We start from the raw sequence: 21848 nt of genomic DNA on the forward strand, positions 1-21848 counted from the left end.
AAAAAAAAAGTATTAAGGCAGGATTTGCTTTGGAAATCAGGTAAGTTTTGGAAACTTTCATACAAAATGGATAAGAGGTTGCTTTTACAGTAAAAACCGTCATTTCAATAAAAATATTCACTGAAAATTCCATTTCCAGAAAAACACCTTTGGCATATAAACTTTAAATAATCAAAAGAAAAAGCAATCAGAAAAACTTCCCAAGGAAATCTAAATTAATTCTACATAAACCTTCTTTGGTTAATTAAATAGCAGTAGTAGGGTGGAAAGAGAATAGAGTTTGAAATCAGAAATTTTCAGTTCTATCTAGTGTTTATATTTACTAGCTCTGGAATCATGAATACTGAATAAGATAATGTACAGATAGCTTAAAACACACTATACAAATCTGATTAAACAGTTGTTATTCGATCTCAATTTCTATAAACATGACAAACATATTTCAAAATGGTCAAAATAATAATAGGTTGTATAAGTAGTATTAAATTCATCATTACTCTGCAAGTTAAGGCTTGAGAGTCTAAGGAAATTAAGGTCAATGGATGAACTTATTCAAAACTAAACAGCCATTTGCATGTTATTTAAGAGACATTCTATGTTTTGTGCTTAACATAGTTAGTCATCTTTAGAGACTAACATTCAAAGCAGGAAGAGAGGGCTAACTGTAACAGGGAAGAGGGACTCTCGGGTACTTTTTTTTTTTTGCCGTACACGGGCCTCTCACTGTTGTAGCCTCTCCCGTTGCGGAGCACAGGCTCCGGACGTGCAGGCTCAGCGGCCATGGCTCACGGGCCCAGCCGCTCCGCGGCATGTGGGATCTTCCCTGACTGGGGCACGAACCTGTGTCCCTTGCATCGGCAGGCGGACTCTCAACCACTGCGCCACCAGGGAAGCCCATCTCAGGGTACTTTAATACTCTGGGAAGTCAATTTAAACCTAATGACCAATATTAAGGAGCTTATTCAAAGACACATACATACCCGTTGTTCAACAGTAAGCATCATGGACTTTATTAAGTTTGAGCTAACACAACACTTTAAAAAAGAAATACTGGATAATCAATTTTATCAAAGAACCCAAAGCATTACAGGTCATGAATATACAATCTAATACAAAGAAATTACCTGAGTTTTCAACTCAAAACGAATTCAAATATCCACATCTTAAAATTCTGGTGATTAGGGGAAATGATCTTAGTTAATTGTTGGTAAAATTACATTCCCAAGATAAATATCTGATGATGCGATATCTAGTTTCAGTCTGTTATTTGATAATTGTACAAATTTGGTCTACCTGAACCTCATTTTTTAAAAACTGAAGAAAAAGACATCTACTTTAGCTACCTCAGAGAATTTCTGTTAAGATCAACTGGGAGTTTTCTTTGAAATCTAAAAGGTGGAACCTATCATTACCACCAGGCCAGTGAAGACAAGCATATTTCTATAGATGATATAGCTAAGAATTTGTCATTTGACCTTATGTAATTAAAAAAATCAAATCTGAATATACAGGAATGACCAACTAAATAAAACTTCCCATTAAATACACTGCCAGATTTTCATTTACTCATTTCTATGCATGACAGGACATCTGAAACAAGCTCATCAATATGCCAAATGTTCAGATCTATAGTTACCTTTACTACTCCTTCTAAATAACTGCAAAGACAGGGGCATTTTAGCTTTAATTTGTATGAAGAAATTGGTGGAAAAACAGCAAATATGAGTTGGCTGAGCCAGGATTAGCAATTCCCTTATTTTAAACAATGTACAACTCTATCATCTCTAAAACAAAACTCAAACTAATCACAGACAGTAATAATCGACAGAGACTAGATGTTTTAAATGGGGGGTGTGACCACATTTTAGAGAGTCATTCTAAAGCCTTATTACAATTAAAAAAAATGTAGACTACATAGACCTGTGTGCATAAAACTCAATATTTCTTGGTACTTTTCTAAAGAAATTAAAATATCATACAAGCAATAGCCAAACACTCTCTACAAAAATACGGAAGTAAAATAATTCTATCAGTAAGCCTTTCTTATATTATTAAAAGCATTTGCTTTTCTAATCTTATTTTGAATTGCATCTTTTATATGCAATAGATCATGACAAATCCATTCAATGCCTATAATAATGTCATGTAGGAATGCCTTTCACTATCACTTGAATCCACATTTATCTTTAAATGCTCTTTTTTGTGTAGGCAGTAGGTATCATATGTTTTTATGTCTATATGAAAAAAGTCACTAGACTCTTTTGTGTCAGTAAGTAGTGGAAGCATTCAGTATCCAGTGGTCTGAATTAGAAATTCATGTCATGATTACCTCAGTAGAATAAAACTTTCGGCACATGAATACTTTATTTTAAAACAAACTTTAACTGAAAAGTATCAGAAGCCTAGTGGTTTGCTCTCCTTCCCTGGAATATGTCATATGTTTTTGTCATACAGACTATTGATATGAAAATGATGTAGTTCACAAAATGGCAATCTAATGTCTCCATCAGCATATGAAATATGTGGCCACTGGTTTGTCTTTTGTTTGGTTAATGCTGTTATGCAGTATAAATTACCCTAAAAATTATCACCAATTGCTTAAAATATTTCATAATGCTGTACATTGTGTTCTCAGCAATTTCACAAAATGCAGAATGCTAAATGCATTGGAGGAGGAAGATTTTTGTATACAAGTAACTGTACATGAGGTAAATGATGAAAATTAAGACTTAAATGACAGGTGCTGGCATCCCTGGAATAGGTATTTTATAGACCATTTGCATTTAGAATCACCTGGCAGATCTGTGCAAAGGATTTCAGAGACCCGCTAAAGACCCACTGAATCGGTCTGTGGGGATGAGGCCCTGCATTAAAATTTTTTTTTTTTAGTTTTTAATTTTTTTTTTTTTTTTTTTGGCTGTGCTGTGTGGCTTGTGGGATCTTAGTTCCCTGACCAGGGACAGAACCCAGGCCCTGGGCAGTGAAAGCCCCAGTCCTAACCATTGGACCACCAGGGAATTCCCAGGCCCTGCGTTTTTCACAATCGTCCCAAGTGATTCTAATCACATTAAAGCTTGAAAACCATTGCTCTAGGACTAGGGGCATGAACTAGATGCCATACTTTGTAGCTGGAATGTTCAAAATGTAAACATGTTCTCAAGGAGAATGCTAACACATGTTTAAAATGTGTCATATTTTATCTCTTCTGTTACATTACCCTAAGCTCTGAATAAGGGCATGTATCGTTCTGTGATTAATTAATTGATTAACTGGCTGACTGACTCATTTATTCCTTCACTGACTAAGTTACTGGGCATCATTTATCAGCTTGGCACTATTCTGGTGGACCTTTTCTTGTTGTTAATAACACAGCTGATAACCTTATAAGGCTTCAAGATATTCCTTACAACAGTTTTTACGTGTAAGATGTTCAACAGTTCTTCATTGGATATTGTTGAATAAACAAGAGAATAAATGCATTCATGGATCCTTCTTGCACCATAAAAAAATTATTGTGTGTCGTGAAAATAAGTCAAACAGTGATTTCCTTAATTACCAACTCTTTGTAATGAAGCAAAGATATGACTAAAAACCTCAGTCCTTTCCAGTACCTACAGATTTTTAACAATTTCTTAAAATAATCATTGAAAATGACCGCTACTTGAAAATTACACAAGGGCATCCCAAGGTCACAAAATGGAATTTTCAAAGCCTCATTTCAGTGACTGATATTCGGGAGACTTGCTCCTCTTTAGAGAAGACCATGAAGACTGAATTTTACAGCACAGAAAGTATGCAGCTACAAGGTCTTTTAAAAGATATCCAACAAAGAATGGATAATATGAATAGTGATAGAAAGCTTAGGGGTGTGTGCGTGTTATTTATGTGTTAAATACCTTTACAGTAGTTCGTGGCTGGCATTAAACACAGGAAAATGACCTAAATTTCACCTAGAATGTCCTAACTGGAGGTGATCTTAGAGATTGTCTGGTATATTCCCCTAATTTAATATGTGTGGAATATGAAGCTCGGAAAATATCGAAAACTTGACCTATGCTTACTCACCTAACTAGCAAAATCACCAGCACTAATCCTTGGATTCGATTCCTGTGTTTCAATTTAACATTTTTTGTAGTATCACACTGGGTGCTATAAATATAAATATGTGTTAGTTCCTCTAAACAGAACCAGAAGGCTGATGATCTACCATGTTTTTAACTTCTTCATTGTCTATTTTGTAGCCAAAGAGAGAAAGAAGTGGCAAGGAGAATTGGCCAATATTTTAACTGATTCAAAATCTGTTCACCTCAAAAGGAACTCAAAATTCTAAAATGTACTTGGGAGTTCCATGAGTTAAAAATAGAGTATAGATTTAAACCCTAAATAACTAGATGTGTAAATTAAGTGTGTGTACTTACTGCCATGTCTTTTAGACTCCAAGATGTAGTGCAATTAGCATGAGAGGAAATACCCTGAAGATAGGAGTGTCTAAAATCACAAGTGCTAGGAGAAAGGTGCCCCTTAGCTTCACATTGCAACATCCTAACAGGTTGTAACTGTGACATTGAGTCAGATCCTGTGCAGGAGAATAAGGAAGCTGCCCAACCATCAGGCATTTAGATAAGTGGAATTCGGGTTAAAAGGAAATGACAGTCATTGCAACAGTAGCCATTTGTTGTGACTATGGGAAAGGAAGACAGACAAAATACTCAAAGTAGCTTCTTGCAAAAGAAAAACAAAACAAAAAAAAGACAGAAGTCTTCATTTTAACTAAGCACCATACAAAATATAACCAATTACAGACTACCTAAAATTGTGGGAGGATTAGTTTAAAAGAGTTCTGACCACACAATCAGCCTTTTAAAGAGGTTCTTTGACAGAGATTTAAATAGAGACGTTCTCAGCTTTAGGAATATCATCTCCTATTAATAATTAATTCCATCAAGTTATCTCAGACTGCCTATTTGGTTCCCATTAAACAATCAACAATTACACATTATGAACCCAGGGTTTGCTTCAGAAAGGTCGGTGGGTGGGGGCGGGGGGGAGGGATGATTCATACGTTGAGCACATCTAATAATTTTTAAATATTTAACATTTCTTAAATTTCCTCCCAGTTTATCTGCAAACAGCATTAGTTAATCAATGAGCAAGAACAATTGTGCAATGACGAACCACCCACAAGTCAAGGTGTTATCTCTAGCACACAGCAGAGTCCTTGGTGCACAGAGGGCGTGCAATTAAGTCTCAATATCCTTCCTGAGTTCTCCTTGTGGAACTCTTGTAATTAGTAGCTTTTCCCAAAACGTTCAATGAAAGGTAAAAAACAAGCCTAAAATAAACAAACAAATGAAAACTCTAAAGGGAACACACAAGCCAAAATTTACTGCCTCCTCTTTGTACTATCACCTGTGTGGGAAGGGAGAGTAATATACTAGTGTTTAAAAATGTAGTTCTGAGTTCATTCCCCACCGGAACATCCTACCCACGTGACCTTGAATAAGTTACGTTACCTCTCTCTCCATAAATTTATCGCCCTGTTAAATGGAGTTAATGATAGTATCTTCCTCATAAGATTGTTTTGGGGATTAAATGTGTTGCATATGAAGGGGTAACGCTGTGATTGGTAGATAGTAAATACCCAATAAATATCAACTATCGTTATTACCGTCAAAAAGATGGTGGCAGTTATAACTATCTGAGATCCTTTGTAATGCGTGCAATGAAACTTAATAAACAAAAAATTGGTGCTTATTAAATAAATTCCTGCTAAACTGATTAGAGTCAATTATGTTCACACAATGGCCTTGTTTTTCCGCTTTCTCAGTAATTAAGACACGTAAACGTTCTCAGCACTAAGTACTGCCTCATGCTAACCAGGAAACAGAGGAAGAGCTCATTTGCTCTTTATATGGACACCAATGCTAGATTTGAGAGCTTCAATGTACAGTAATGTTGCCATTTTTCCCCTTCATCTAGAGTTTACCAAGTTCACTAATTTACAGCCATGCTAAAATTCTCAACAACCACTTCAACATAAGATTTATATCTTTAATTTCTTTTTCATGTAGCAATAGCAAAGTATATACATCTGATCATCCTTGACTCTAAGACTGAGAGCATCACCCAATTTACAATTTAAAAACTTATAATCACATTTCACAAACAAGGCTGCCTTGCTATTCCAACCAAAATATTATGAGGCTTATGAGGAAACTTGCAACGATAAATTTCAAAACAGTTTGTAGAGAGTAACTGAATAACATCTTTATGAGGACAAGTACCAGGGGATTGATAGAATTTGTTAATAGCAACAATAACAAGAAACATTTAGGAAGCTTCTGCTGTGTGCCAGACACTGACTAATTCTTTGAGGTAAATGCCATAGGTTTCCCCAATTTGAAGATGAGGAAACTGAGGCACAGTGAAGTAATAAGCCGTCTGATCCCAGAGTCCAAGTTCTTACCCATTATTCTACATGCGGATGTTGTGGCTTCTATAAATGTTACATTCATCAAGTATAGCATATCTATATTCTAGACAAACGCTCCAAACACTAAACCAAAATCTCTGCTTTGAATTGTTTTTAACCTTTATGGCCATGGAAGAAATAAACAAAGAGCACACTTTGAAATTTAGAATGGAATACAGAAAGACACCAGCGAATCACTCCTACCTCAAGTCTGTCTGTCCGCATTAATTTCTGTGCAGCAGCTGCAGCAGCTGCAGGTACAGGGACCCCAGGATTCCCTGTAACCAACATTGGTGCAGTCGGCAAGATCTCTGCTGGAACCAGGCTTGGGGAAACAGGTCCCAGGTAGGGATTAAAGGCTGCTGATGCATTGGTGGCTAAGCTTGGTGCAACTGAAAACATTGGCTGAAAAATAAAATACAAAGCAAAATTTAATCGGCAGGTCTTGGTTCAAAGTTGATATCCTGCATTATATATCTATCCTCCATCCATGTATCCATGCATTCATTCATAACCCATTCTCCCTTTGCTTCCTCTTTCCCTCCCTCCCTCTCTCCATTCAACTGTATGTTTATTTACTCTCATTTAGGATAAGAATGTTTCTTAAAACAAGCATTCATCAAATCAACGTTTTTCTAAAATAGAATGGGTAATTATCCATTAAATTTTCCACTGGGATTTTGAAGCTTGGGGTCTATAATACTTGCAATTTCTTTTTGAAAAATAGCTCAACCATTCAATACAGAAACTTCTTGTGGTTACCTAATCTCCACCTTTGTCCTGATTTAATCCTGGAAACTTGTCTAAGAAATACATTTCATAATTGCTATGTCAGATGTACTTAAAAGATCTGTTTACAACTGTTAATAGGTTGCAAGTGTCCTATTATCTAGAATAAATAAAGCAGAACTCACAGTGGACAGCAGAATTTCACAGTCAATGTAAACTGTGAATAAATCTTATGGGATACGTGAAAGGTGACGATGACACCATTTCTTTTGAGCATATAAGATAAAGTATTTGGCATATATATTTGTTGCAGGTTTTCCTGGGGAAATTATAAATCTCCCACCAGCCTATTACACCTTCGTGAGACACTTAACAAATTCAGCTTACTAGGGAGAAACTATTCTGAAATGTGAAGTCTGAAAAAGAACACTTCTAAAGAAATGCATTCTGATTGTTCAAGGAAATACATATAGTAGCATTGAATAAAATGCTACAAGATAGATTTTTTTTTTGCCAGGAATGCTTTCATGAATATATGAAAATAGTTTCTATTTGTTGATATGAAAATTTGCATATCAGGAAATATGTTTTTGAATAAAATTAAATAATTTACCTGAAATCTATTTTAACAATGTGCTTCTCCAGTTTTCAGAAGCTAACCTAGCACAATTTTCCACCTTATTGGTGGTAAATTTTCAACTTCCTAATTCAATGGAGTTTTCATTCTTGATGTTTAATGCTGTGTGTAATAATAATGTTTGTTTCCAAAACACAAAACCAAATGGACAAAATGGATCCTGTTCATTAAGGTAATTTTAAACAATCTGTTGTTATCTTTACCCTGTAGTAAGGAATAGAATCACAGAAATTTCTTTTAGAAAGAAAGGGACATGAGAATGTAGATAATTCTTCCCTCTGACAGGAATAAGAAGTTAGATGACCCCAGAGTTCATTTAGTATTCAAGAGAGTCTTGGTGTAAGGTTTTATGCAATCAAGATGGACATGTTACAAAAGTAATTCTTATAGCTCAGAAGAAATATCTTTAAAAAAATAAAATATATCCTTTATCTAATTTGGCCCTGACTCATCCTGTATTTAGAAGAGTAAAACAGATTTCAGGTATACCTTTTTTCTTAGGGCAGTGGTTCTCAATTATGGGTGATTTTGCCTCGCAGGGGACATTCTGCAATATCAGGGGACATTTTTGGTTGTCACAGCTGGGGATGCCAGCTGCACCTAGTGGGTAGAGGCTGCTAAGTGTCCTATAACACAGAACAGTCCCTCGTAACAAAGACTTATCCAGCCCCAAATGTCAATAGCGCTGGGGTTGAAAATGCCTATCCTAAAGGATACAGCCTTCTCGTGACTTCACAAATTGTTTTAGGACAAAATATTTGCAGCCAGCACATCCAGTCTTACTAAGAAGACCATGTAATACAGAGTATTTAATACATAATTTGATTCACTTGGGTGAATAAACAATATACCATGGATTCCATCGATATTTTCAAACTAAAATAATTGTTGTTCCTAATGTGTTGGTTTGAATGCCATGGTTAGTTGCCCTGCCTGGTTCATGGCTCTTGATGAAGTTGCCTAAAGTAATACCTCCGGTCCCCAGTTCCATCCCTGCCCAAGGCAGCTACCCACGCACAATAGGAAACTATTGGGGGTTCCAGATATTAACAATCAATAACCTGTCAGAAACTGGGGCCCAGAGCAATCTCCATCTATCAACAGTTACTTATTCAAACAGCAGCTGATCTGATACTGCTTCACTGACTACTGGTTGCCAAGGCAGCAGCAACACAAGAGTTGCCCTGTATAGTAAATACATGTTGAACTTGGATCTCTATTCAGAAATATTCAGGTTAAACTTACACTGTTACATACTGTCGGACACAATATGTGACATTTCAGCCAGAAAAACACTCTAATTTTTCTCTTATTTAAGAATTATAAGAAATTTAGCACAGAAGACTAAAAGACTAGTTTAGAATATGGAGAACAGAGCTGGTCAATGTTAATTCTTGCTATGAATTAATATGTATTTCCAGAGAGGGCATTTTAAATGTATACTTCAGAAAGTTATTGAGATGTTTGTGTCACTCTGCACAATCTACTATAATTATTTAGAAGCAGAGGTCCAACTGACAAACTGATGGAGGGAAGAAAAGCATTTTTATTTTAAGAAAATAAGATCAGTGGCCAGTAAAATCCAGCTTTGCTGAACATCACCGAATAAAATAAATTTATAATCTGCAATGCATATAGTGTAGCAGTTGCATATTACAGATAAAAGAATACTTTTATGAGATAAAAATACTCATCTTATTAACTGGAAACAATTTTTCCACTAGATTGTTTCTACAGAGTCGTCACATGAATTAATTTTCTGACAATTCAGCAGAACAGATTCAAATCTGAAGAACTTTAGGGCACTGTCCCCAAGTAAAATCTGTAGCAGCTTCTAAAATTCTAGAACATCAACTATTCAACAAACATTATCTCAAACTGCTCCCTCTCCAGATAAAGAGTTATTTGCTAAACAGGCAATCGATAATAATAGCTCTGTACTTTGAAACTGGATTCCAGTAGCTGCCCAAAAAACCCACTGAAGTGCAGCATTCCTTTATTTCTTTTGAATTTCTGTAAATTTGTTATATCCCTTTTTCAAAGAGCACCTTGCTAGAGGTAGGTCATTGCCGGCCCCATCAGAGTGCTCTAATCAGATTAGTGAAGCACTTGAACTGTGGTACTGCCAATTCTCTATTCCAAATGCCATCCGAAAGAGGATTCAGCAGAATCACAAAGACGGATATTAATACAATGGTATTATCGAGCAGTATCCTATTTTCTCCGAAGTAACCACAGGATAACATAGAACTATGTAATTGGTGTATTTGATACTAACTATATCCTTGTAATAATGATTTACAGATACCTTTGTTCCCAGAAGGCATAAGGAAGGTTGGTTTATGATTGCCTTTTTGCCAGTGAACATCCCAAGCAGAGAAAAACAAATTGCAATCTCACTAATGCTGGTGCATTTATGGGCTAACCACTTGTTTGTTTTAAATGAGACATTTGATTCCATTAAGGTAATCAGGCTTTATTATGAATGAAAATGTTATTCAATTTCACATTATGACCCTCGTTAACTGTGTGCCAACATGACTATTACAATAATTCTATTTATTGTGTGCCAGGCATTGTGCTAAGTGCTTTACCTATGTTATTATATTTAATCCTCATAATAGTAGAGTATAAACTCCTTGGAGCAAACGAAAGCAAAAACTCCACTGCTTTTGTTACAAGGAGGAGGGGATACATGTTTAGTTCACTACTAAATTCCCAGAACCGAGAATGATGCCTGGCACACAGTAGGCCCTCAATAAATATACACTGAATACGTGAGTGAGTGAATGGATGAATGAAAGTGAATAAATTACAGCCTTGTCAGGTGGATATTATTAGTTTCATTTTGCAGATAAGGGAAAGGGCTCACAGAGATTATGTGCCCATGGTCACAAATGAGTGCATGGAAGACCTAGGATTTAGACATCGGTGTGTTTAATTCCAGGTGGTTCTAAAACCAGTGGTTCTCAGTGCTGGCTGTCCAGCAGAATCACCTGGACGACTTGAAGCCCGGAACTCCCTGGCACTCTCTACTCATCAGAATCTCTAGGCAGCAGTAGTTTTTAAGGCTCCTGGGGAAATCCTATTCCATATACTATGTGGTCTTCTACTATTTAAATACAGAAATAGGTCCAGTTTTCAGGTTCTATGTGAGGTCTCTAAGTATATGTGCCTCCTGTGGCTCCCTGCTTTTGAACATGGTTTTCCCTCCACGGTGAAGGTTGCTCCTGTCCAGCCCAACTGTTTAATTCCTAATTAGGCTTCAAGAATCAGGACTCTTTCTCGAAGTCTGCCCTGATCCACGCACACCTCCAACTATGAAGCCGCTTTTCCTACCCTCTGTTCCTACGTAATTCTTCGTCACTGGAGTTCAGCATTGATCACCAGGTGTGTTTACTTAACCATCTCTTCTACTTGGGCTCTCAGAGTGCAGTCTCAGGCACTGTGCTTTGTCCATTTTGCACATCCTGCACTTAAATAGTCCTCTATTTATCTTCAAAGATCATACAATAAAGCAAAAAATGCTCTTTTGTGTTTTTATTAGTGGTTTAGAAATGATAATAGAACTAACACCAATTACTTGATAATTGACTATGCTAAATTTTAGGAAGTAGACATATACATTCAATTATTTATTTTCAACTACTTATTTTCTTATCTTATGAAACTGGAATAATTATAAGATTGGTAGGACCTTTCAAATAATATATCTTAAAGTTTTCACTATATGCTGAAGAAGGTCAGGGTTTTTAAATGAATCCACCAAAGACCCGGAGTTGGTTGGTGGCACGTCTCCATTTAGTGTTTCCACAGCATGGACGCCAGAACCTGAACGGCCTGGGTGAAAATCCTGGCCCTGCTAACTCACTAGCTATGTAACTTGGGCAAACTAGTTACTCTCTGAACCTCTGAGTCCTCATCTCTAAAGCTGGATAATATTCCCTACTTTTATAGGACGGTTGTGAGGATTTATGACATAAAATGTACTGAGTGCCTTCAATGCCCTCAGAGTACTGTAATTACCCCCCAAATGTTATGTTCTTTTTCAGATTCCTGGCTTGGTACATTTCATTACAACATAATCAAGTCCATGAAAACAAGAAATTCACCTATAAATCCCTGCATTTCCCAGACCAGCCCAGTGTTATGTTCTGGAGATCTTAAATTTATAGACCCGGTCTCTCAAAATTTATGAGAAGATGAGAACCCAAACTGGGCGGCATGATAGCTATTTCCTGGTCCCAACAGTACTCTCATCAAGTCCCTGGCTGCCTCTGCTAACAGTCTACTAATAGATCCACCTGTACTCCCCATTCGATGCTGCAGTCTCTATAATTGGGCTTGTGCTCTGGTTCCAGTTATAATTCCTTTGGACTCTGGCACGGGTAAACTACCCTGAACCTCTGCCTGTTCTTCTCATGTTCGGGAAACTCTTTGCTTCATTCTTTCTTTCACTTATCAAGCAATTTTTAAAATCTCTGCTACATGCCAGGCATAATGCTAGATGCTTCTGAATTTGATTAGACCTCACTAGCCTCTTCCCCTCTTCATGTTTCCTCCAGTTATGGTCTGGGGGCCAAACTGGCTGGCCCTAGAGAACTAAGATGCTTTACTTACTTGACTAAAAGTCCAGTCACTGCTCAGATATTCCTGATACTGCTGAGGTTATGAATCTGCTCACAGTATTATCTCCTTTGCTATCACTACTACCTGGGTTGGATCCAAGTTTATACCACGTCTTCAAACACCACCATCTATTCTAGTGGCCATCCTCCTCTGAGTGGCAACCCTTTTCCATATTAGTCACCTGGCTGTGTTATAATCCCTCTCTGTAGGCCCAGCACTAAAGTTCCAGTAAACAGCTGGTTATGACCATCTCGTTTATTTCTGAATTTATATTCTGATATGAATATACATTTTCCATATCATTATCCTCATCAAAACAGGGCTGACTACAAAAAGGATCGAAAAGTCTCAGGTGGGGTTTTGAAGGCAAATTTCCTGGATTAAAGCCTTCTCTACAGTCATTAAAACCCTAAATGCTTTAAAATTGAATAATTAAAATGACTTCTATACTCAGTACAAAAACGTCACTCTGAATGGAGTCTACTTTTAGACTATGATCTCAGGATGCCTTTAGCAGAAGGGTAATTCCACATTCAAATCTAGACATATCAGGGAAAATTAACATAAAGCCTGAATGGGCTCACAACTAATAAAAATAAATGTTCCGTCTAAGCAGAGGATTTTCCATCAATAACACCAGAAAATGAGGTAATTTTTCTGATGGTTTCAGAAATCTGTGACTTGTTGATTTTTTTTTAAACAACACATATTTGTTACTAGCATTTCAAACACATGAGCATAAATGGTGTTTAGAGTTTGTCCCAGGATTACACATACGATGACCCTGAAATGGCCTTGAGAGTAAAACTCAAGGACTAACTCAGGAGATGGGCCAAGACTTCACAGTGAGGAACTCACTGTCATGACCTGTTCTCTGCCATCTGGGAACCACACTTGCTGATCTCAGAGGTTCTCCCAGTCACCCAGAGGGTAGAGCCTGCCGGTCAGCACGCTTTAAATGTTTAAGTGGAACAAAGTGTCTCACATCAAGGAGAGATATTATATTGACTATCGTAGTAGCCACCCCAAGGATTTATCAGATCTTTGAAACCATATGTGAGAGTCGAGTGTAAAAGAGAACTCTTGTCCTATATTTTACGCTAGAGACAATGATTAAACTTTTTTTTAAACCAAATGGAAATCTTCATGCTATCCCAACACAGACATGTGAAATTAACAGGTGTCACAGAAATAAATTTAAGATATCATATTTTTAACTGAGTCCCCAATAATGGAAAAAATATATCAAGTTAAAACAGACAGAATTATAATATTCTCTCACCTCAACTGTATAGTATTGATAATTGGTATCACTGCCGATTGGATTTGGAGATCCCTCCCACCTCGAAATGCAATCCCCCCCTCTTTTTTGGAATGATTGGTTCATTAAGTTCTAAGAGAGAATAATAATTACATTGAGTTCAGGGGTTAAAATGTATCAGGAAAAAAATTAGTTAGCATACATGCTACAGTTAGCTATCAGAAAAATGTGGGTCTTCACGTTTCCATGACCCCATAATATTGCATATAAGTCAGTGACAGGAATATTCCGATCATTGCAAATTTCAACATGCATTTAAATACAGAATTACTATATCACAATTAACATCAGAACATCTTTTGTAACCTAAAATTAGTTACGATATTAATCTCTCACATTTTTGTGGATAAATGTGAGTAAAGGTTATTAAAGTCATTTGTCACATACACCCTCCTCCCAAATCCAAACAAATAAACAAACAAATAAATAAATATGCTCAGAATCAAAGGTTACGTACATACATGGCTCAGTAAACATTAAATCCATATGACCACCTACAGTTTATAAAATTTTGCTCTTTTCTTAAAAGCTCGTGGAGTTTCTGCCTCTCCTGATTAGGTCTCCTTTGATGAGACTTCGAGGTCCGTGATATGGATTCGTCACTGTCAGAATTTTCCTAGCATTTGTAACTATAAACTAGTTTCAATTTAAGTTTAAAAGAATAACAAAGGCTCCTTTTCAAGAAAGAGAACTGTATAGATTCTCTTTAAGGAGAGAGGAAAGGGAAACATTTTCTCAACATTAAAGATGATATACACCAATTTTTAAAATGACTATTACTGCTAAAGGTAGCCTGAAAATGCACCTTGACTATACTGATGAGTTTAACGACCATTTAAAAAAAGACCATTTAACGTCTGCAAGTCACAGGATTTAATTTGAAGGGAGTTTTGAGGGACAAACATGCTGTAATGTAAATTTCCACATGATTTAGCCAGAAGATGAGTAACTTTACGGTGTGAAAATTGTTTCCAGGGTTTGACTGCTAGTTTGGCTAGAAAATGCTAGGTAACTGATACTGTTACCTATGTTCAGTTGATCTAGTGCAATCACCACTTTAACACTGAAAGTGAGCACTCAGAATGACAAACTTCAGGAACGAGAACTGAGAACACGCTTACCACGGGTTGCAATGGGGCACCGGGCATCATGGCGTTGGCTAGTTGCATTTGCTGGGCCAACATGGCCATGTTCTTCTGCTGAATCAAGTTATTGCGCCCATTTATCTCCAATTGCGTTTTTAAGTGGGGGGGTGGGTGAAGATATTTGCAGTTCTCCCTGGAGCAACGACCCTAAGAAACAAAAGCAGAAAATATCACCTTAAAAAAATAATAAAATCCACAAATCTTAAGAAAATCATAATGACGCAAACCCGTCACTTGAATCTACTGTGGGTCTTTCACACAATGAAAAAAGTCCAAATCACTTTATTATACATTTCGAGTAAATGATGAATTCACTCTAGTGTATTATCAAAATGAGATATTAAGACATGTGAAAAAAGTTTCAAGCTTAAAGAAGCTCCTGTATTTTAACATTAGCACTAATATTTCTAGTTCCAAGTTTAAAAATCTACAAACTGCCAGGGGAATATTAAAACACAGAATTATCAAATAAAATGTTAGGCTCCTTCCGTAACATCTTCTGGTTAACTTTAATGAACCCAAAAGAATGATGAAGTTTTACCATCTATTTTTACTTGTACTGAGTCGTAAGGGAATGAAATTAGAGGACTCAAGGCACACTGTTATCTTCAGTAAAACACCTTTACATGTATCTCACAAGAAGTAACATTAAAATTACTACTAAGCATTATAAGCCAATATATTAAGAAATGTACAGATGAAAGGAAGAAGATTTCCACACATTCCTCACTGTGTATAGAGATTAGTAAGTATAGTGAAATATTGGTGAAAAATGTAGCCTTTAACCTTCCAGTGGTAAATCTAGTCTACATCACCCAAGAATTATACAACAATAGAAACAGACATATTTACCCTCCAAAAAACTTAGAGTATAAAATGGAGAAAAAAAATAAGTTACTATAAAACAAGAAGTGTGAATATACCTTCCTTTGGGATGATTCTTCTCATCAAAATATATTTATTAAAGTCTGTATTATGCAATATTGTCAGGGATTGACCCATATTATTTCAATATAGTATTGTCAAGTCATATTGATAGTAACTTATCTCATGAATTACCACCTTGACAACTTCTTTCACCAATAAATCTAATCAGAGCTGTTTGTGAGGGTAAAAGAAAGATTTAATTGAAGCCATCAACCACCTTCTTGAGCTTTCTTTGATTTTTCTAAGAAAAATCTATTTACCATAATTTGACCTTGTACTGCAAATGGACGCAGAAAACTGATGTTTATATTTGTGAGAAAATCTGTCACAATTCTAACTTGAATGATTTATTTCTGGCTCGTTTTGATTAAGCTTTTTAGGAATAAGTTCATAAGTTTATATCACAGGATACTGCCTTTTATTTTAACAAGCTTTATGTAATAAAGCTTTACTAATAACATTTTAAGTCAGGAGGCAGTAGAGAACAGTGGTCAATAGCAAGGACCTTACAGGCCTCAGGACCTGGGGTAGAGGCCTAGCTCTCTCACTCATCAGCTGCATGAATTGCATAAAAAACTAACTCCTTTAAGCCTCAGGGTTTTCATTCATTTCAAAATTGCTATATAACCTACAAAAGAATAAGTTTATTTTTAAGATTAAAGAAGATAATGTCTATGTCACACCCTCGGTACTGCCTGGCACTGTCCAAGGAGCAGAGGAAGGTCAGAAGCTGCTATTCCCACCACTCCCAGAGCATTTTAAATTGTATACACAATAAGAGAAAAACAAAATATTGGCATGAAGGTAACTTTTATAATATTTATTAGTTATGGCTATTGATAAATTCACAAGTAAAGTAACATTTACATATCTATGAGCTATTCCATCTGAAATCATCATGCTTGACATCTGTTGAGATCGTGATTAGTGTAAAAGCATCTGGATGCAAAACAACTTTCATAAAAACAACACTTCGAGTCACAAGATAAACCACAGGGGATGACTGGCCAACACAAATAACTCATGGATGACACATGGTCTGATTTCAGGGATATCCAGTTGGGGTCTTTTAAAGAAAACCTGCTTTTTCAGTACAAAGAACAACTTGTCTCTAAGAGAAATTCTGCTTCTCAGTATCTCCACATCACATTTCTTACTAAGATTGGATTTATTTAAGTGCAGATAAGCAGGGTTATATCCACTCTGAAGATTCAGTTACTGTCAATTGACTCAGATCAGTTTCTAGAGTTCCATAAATAACACAGAGACAGCCCTGGGCCCTGAACCCTGCTTTGTCAACACTAACACTGGTCTTCCTCGCACTTCATTCTAGTGCCTCCCTTGAACATAAACCACCAGGGCTCTCCTACCTAGGAATACAGCCTGGATTGAAACAACGAAGGAGAGAAACCACGTGCAAACCACCATATATTCTGTATCCCCGCATCTCAAAACTTTTAATAGAAACTCGGACCTTGGGTTTTCGTTTTGTCTTTACTACATCTACTCAGGAAAAATACCATTCTACTACACTTCCTACATAGGCCACCTTTCCATGCTTAGCTTGATCTGACTGGATTGCAGCCTCACTTTCAAAAAGCTATGTTCCTAAGAATCATCAACTGAGGACATTTTGTGGCAAAGTACACAGACTACCAAGCCTCCTCCACAGAGTTTGTGGCAATAGGTCTGGGGCCCAGGGATCTACATTTAACGGTATTCCAGGTTATTCTGATATAGCAGAAAACACTACAGAACACAATTATGCAAAGCCACGTGAATTTTTCATTGACACGTATGGAAAAAATAACTGAGTAGCCTCCGCAATTGATATTAGATAAACTTAGCTTCTTAGGAAGGTCAAAACGTATTTAATGCTTACTATGCTGCTGAATAGTTGTGGTTTGACAAATAAAGAGGTCAAAAGCAAGTTAGAACAAACATCCTCTTCCAGAGAATTGCCTAAGCTCTGAGGAAAACCACCAGTAGCAACCCTTCTAGAGAGTTCAGGTAAATACGACATTGGTACCTCTCCACATTCATCCATCTCTTGAGTTCCCAGCACTGTACCTCAATAAGCATTTGCAGAATGAATGAATGAACACTTCTTACTAAATGCTTAAAGATGAATTCTACTGTAAATCCATTCTGGAGACAATGAAGACAACAGAATAAAAACTAGATCTAATACCAAATTTTGACTCTGAGTTGTACTAACCTAATGATGCTTTTATTCAGAGGCCAGAAATTTGAACACAGAATAAAGCCTGCCACAATAAAAGGAGAAAAAGTAACATGAGGCCTGCAAGTTTCACTAGGGAGGAAGATTTGTGTAGGGATTCAATGTACTTGGCATTTTAAAATCTATACAGTGACAATACATTCTAAAAAACCTAAAAACAGAAATTCAATCTGTATCTTGTACTCACATATGCAGATTTTTGTATAGGAGCTACTACTCTACATCATCAGAGATTTCACCCCAAGATACAATAAACTGGGTTGCTAGGATTAATGCAAAAACATGAAGAAGTTTCTATTCAGTTTTGATTGCTACATGCAGTTCCCCTTATTGCCATATAATCGTACATCTGACCAAACACAGCTTGGTTCAAACAACAGCTTTGTTACTTACTTGCCGTGTGACCTTATGGAAGTTAGTTAACTTCTCAGAGTGACCATAGCTTTCCTGTAAATAGTAACAATACCATTGACCTCACGGGTGATGTATGAGGATTGAGCGAGATAGTGGGCCAGCCTCATACATGGCTCCTGGTATAACAGCCTGGCAATAAATATTAATAATTTCTCTCTCTTTCCGTAAGTTCTCAAGCTAATAACAAGCAGCAGTTGCTTAACCTAGGACCCTATCTGTTAACGGTACTAAAAATAATACAAGTAGCAAAACTCAGTGACAGTACATGTCAACCATCAATAACATAAGCTTTCCCCTTAATCATCACTTTCTATTTGCGACATCCACTAAGGGAAAATGCCCTTCGAATACATTTCTCACAATGTTATGCTTCTGCGGTTTACTTCTGTGGATCGCACCTGAATCTTATTTTCAGTGAGCTGGCCAGCTGACTAGCAGGCCACACTATACTGCCTATACCATAAATATCTTAGACTCCATTCAAGGAGGCCTTTTATAAGTTAACACAACACAGATTCCAAAGACATCATTGTAATGCATATATTGTATATTTTAAGGAAACGGAGGAAGTTCAATAAAATATTGATCCAGAATGAGTCCATTTTTCTCTAATAATTTTTCTACCATCTTTAAATATAAGTAACCTGCCCAGAAAAAGTAAAAAATGTCCCCTTGTAGACCATTTGAGGCTAATGAGAGATTAAGTCATCAAATCCTCAATTTCTGAGGCTACAAACTGTTAAGTTGTGAATTGAAGGATTTTCTCATTAGCCTTTGAAATTGGTACAAAGCGTGTGATTCTAACAAGGGAAGATGTACATTTAGATTAGCTGAGTCTCAAAATAAATGCCTGATTAATTTTTAAATATTATAGTGTAATTAAGTGTACTTTAAAGTGATTACACACATAGTACAAGCATATATAATATATATCTAAAATGATATGTATGTGATGTATATAGTGAAGTATAAATTGTAGAATAAAGATAAAAACTGAATGAAACTAGAGATGGCAATTTAGACACATAAGAAACTATTTCTCTGCTATTTCTAATATTTATTTAAGAACTAGCTAGCAATCAAAAATAAAACATCTTACTTAGAAGTTGGCCAAACTTAGTAAGACAAAAAAAAAATCAACATTATATTTGAAAACTGGAAACACTAATTTCCCATTTTTTCCCATTTCCCAAGAATTACACTTCTTCCATCTAAAATAAAAGGACTATAGTGACCTATGAGGTCAGAATGTAAAAAGTCACCTTATTAAGTTGCCAATGGTAACTATGTGGTAGGATGAAAATTACTGAGTCACATTTGCATAGACTCTGAAAAGAAAGGGGCAATAAAAAAATTATAGGGGTACCAGCTAATACGCATATGTCTTTTCCAACTTTCATTGGAAGTACTGGTTTTCTGGTAGACTGTTCGAACTGCAACCATTTATTTCAATTGTTAAAACTAATATTTCCTATGGAACAGCTGATATATGCAAATGTTTTGAAGCACTTTCTGAAGATATTCACCGCTCAGATATTGGCCAGAAGCTCTGGCAAAGGAAGCTGGGAGCTTCCTGTTGAAAATTGCTACTGGATTGGTTGGTTTTGGGGTTTTTTTCCTGCTAAGATAATACAACTATCTCAGAAAAATTTTGCCAAAGGGGGAAAGAAACCCTTTGCAGTCAAGAAATAGTTTCACGCTTTTCCAAAATGATTTTTTTTATGGTTCTGCCATGCTTGCAAATGATCAATTCTAAGGCAAGGGTGAGTAAATTTACATATATAGTATTTATTTGAAAAGTGTAAGTACCTAGTGGTAGGAAATGTACGGCAGTTTAAAAGGTGATTAAGAAAAAATTATATTTTATACACACACAAATATGCACACACATGCATATATGCTCAAATGTTTTGTTTTCATTTAGGGAATGATATAAGTTTAATTAGCTCTAGGAATTACAGCTTATTGGCTTTTGCAAATATTGAAAACAAATTAATTGCATCTAACACACAGGATATTGTAGCTCTTAAATGTATATATCTCCTTATGATTCACTTGTTTCCATAAAGGACTTGTGTCAGCTTAAATTATTTTATTATATTTATTTATTTTAAACATTTTATTTATTTTTTGGATGCTTTGGGTCTTCGTTGCTGCACGTGGGCTTTCTCTAGTTGCGGCGAGCAGGGGCTACTCTTTGTTGCGGTGTGCAGGCTTCTCATTGCGGTGGCTTCTCTTGCTGTGGAGCTCGGGCTCTAGGCACGTGGGCTCAGTAGTTGTGGTGCACGGGCTTAGTTGCTCCACGGCATGTGGGATCTTCCCGGACCAGGGATCGAACCCGCGTCCCCTGTACCGGCGGGGTGATTCTTAACCACTGCGCCACCAGGGAAGCCCCTTGTCAGCTTAAAGAACATACACATCCTAAAAAGAAGTTCAAGGTTTCTCAACCTCAGCACTATTGACACTTGGGTGGCTATCTTGCCATTGCCATTTCGGTGGCCTAGTCTTTGTCGTGGGGCCGTTCTTGGCCTTGGAGGGTGTTTAGCAGCAGGCCTCGTCTGCTAGATGCAGACAGCACTCCTGCAGTCCGTGATGACGGTCAAAATTATTTCTTGATATTGCCAAAACATCCCTGGGGGTCAGGGGCAGGCAAAACCATCTCCAGCTGAGAGTTATCCACTGCTTTATACCTAATGGACTTTAATGAAGGCCGTATTAGTCTGCTCAGGCTGCCATAACAAAATACCATAGACTGGGTGGTTTCAACAACATAAACGTATTTTCTCACGGTTCTGGAAGTTAGAAGTCCAAGAATAAGGTTCTGGACAATTTGGTTTCCAGTAAGAGCTCTCTTCTTGGCTTGCAGACAATCCCCTTATTATTTCCTCACATAGCCTTTCCTTGGTGCATGCACGCAGAGAGCTCGCTCGCTTGCTGGTGCCTCTTATAAAGACACCAATTCTGTCAGATCAGGACCCCACATCCAGGACCCTAACCTTAACTACTTTAACGTTCATTATTTCCTTAGAGGCCCCATCTCCAAGTATAGCCACACTGAAGACAGGATTTCAACATACACATTTTATGGGGACACAAACAGTCAGTAAAAGGGGCACACATAATTTAAAACCTGCTAACCTGAAGTTTTTTGTAAGTAGCTTTAAATATTTTCATTCTTACATTTAAATGGTAGGATCCTTTATTCTGGGAATTTCCTCAAACATAAGATAATGGATTTGTACTATAAAACCTGGCTCTAAAGGAGTGGGTGGTTGACCAGTTATTCCTTCCAATTTTGCAAAATTCTAATAGCTGCAGCTTCCAAAAACTTT

General features: G+C 36.7%; 1 protein-coding gene across 18 annotated transcripts in view; it reads right to left on the reverse strand.

Moving 5' to 3' along the window:
• The window catches only part of MBNL1 (muscleblind like splicing regulator 1), a 176228-nt gene that overhangs the window by 25269 nt on the left and 129111 nt on the right, over window positions 1-21848 (reverse strand). For 10 of the 18 annotated variants that reach the window (XM_079921810.1, XM_079921816.1, XM_079921805.1 and 7 more), the window contains 3 exons: window positions 14910-15080; window positions 13750-13860; window positions 6677-6877 (listed from right to left, as the gene is read on the reverse strand). In XM_079921810.1, the coding sequence (XP_079777936.1) occupies window positions 6677-6877; window positions 13750-13860; window positions 14910-14978 (381 nt within the window). In that variant the 5' untranslated portion in view covers window positions 14979-15080. The remainder of the gene's footprint in view (window positions 1-6676; window positions 6878-13749; window positions 13861-14909; window positions 15081-21848) is intronic. The other 8 variants (XM_079921809.1, XM_079921819.1, XM_079921808.1 and 5 more) reach the window with 1 other exon arrangement.

The sequence above is a fragment of the Stenella coeruleoalba genome, assembly GCF_951394435.1.
Source record: "Stenella coeruleoalba genome assembly, chromosome: 5".
Lineage (NCBI taxonomy): Eukaryota > Metazoa > Chordata > Mammalia > Artiodactyla > Delphinidae > Stenella > Stenella coeruleoalba.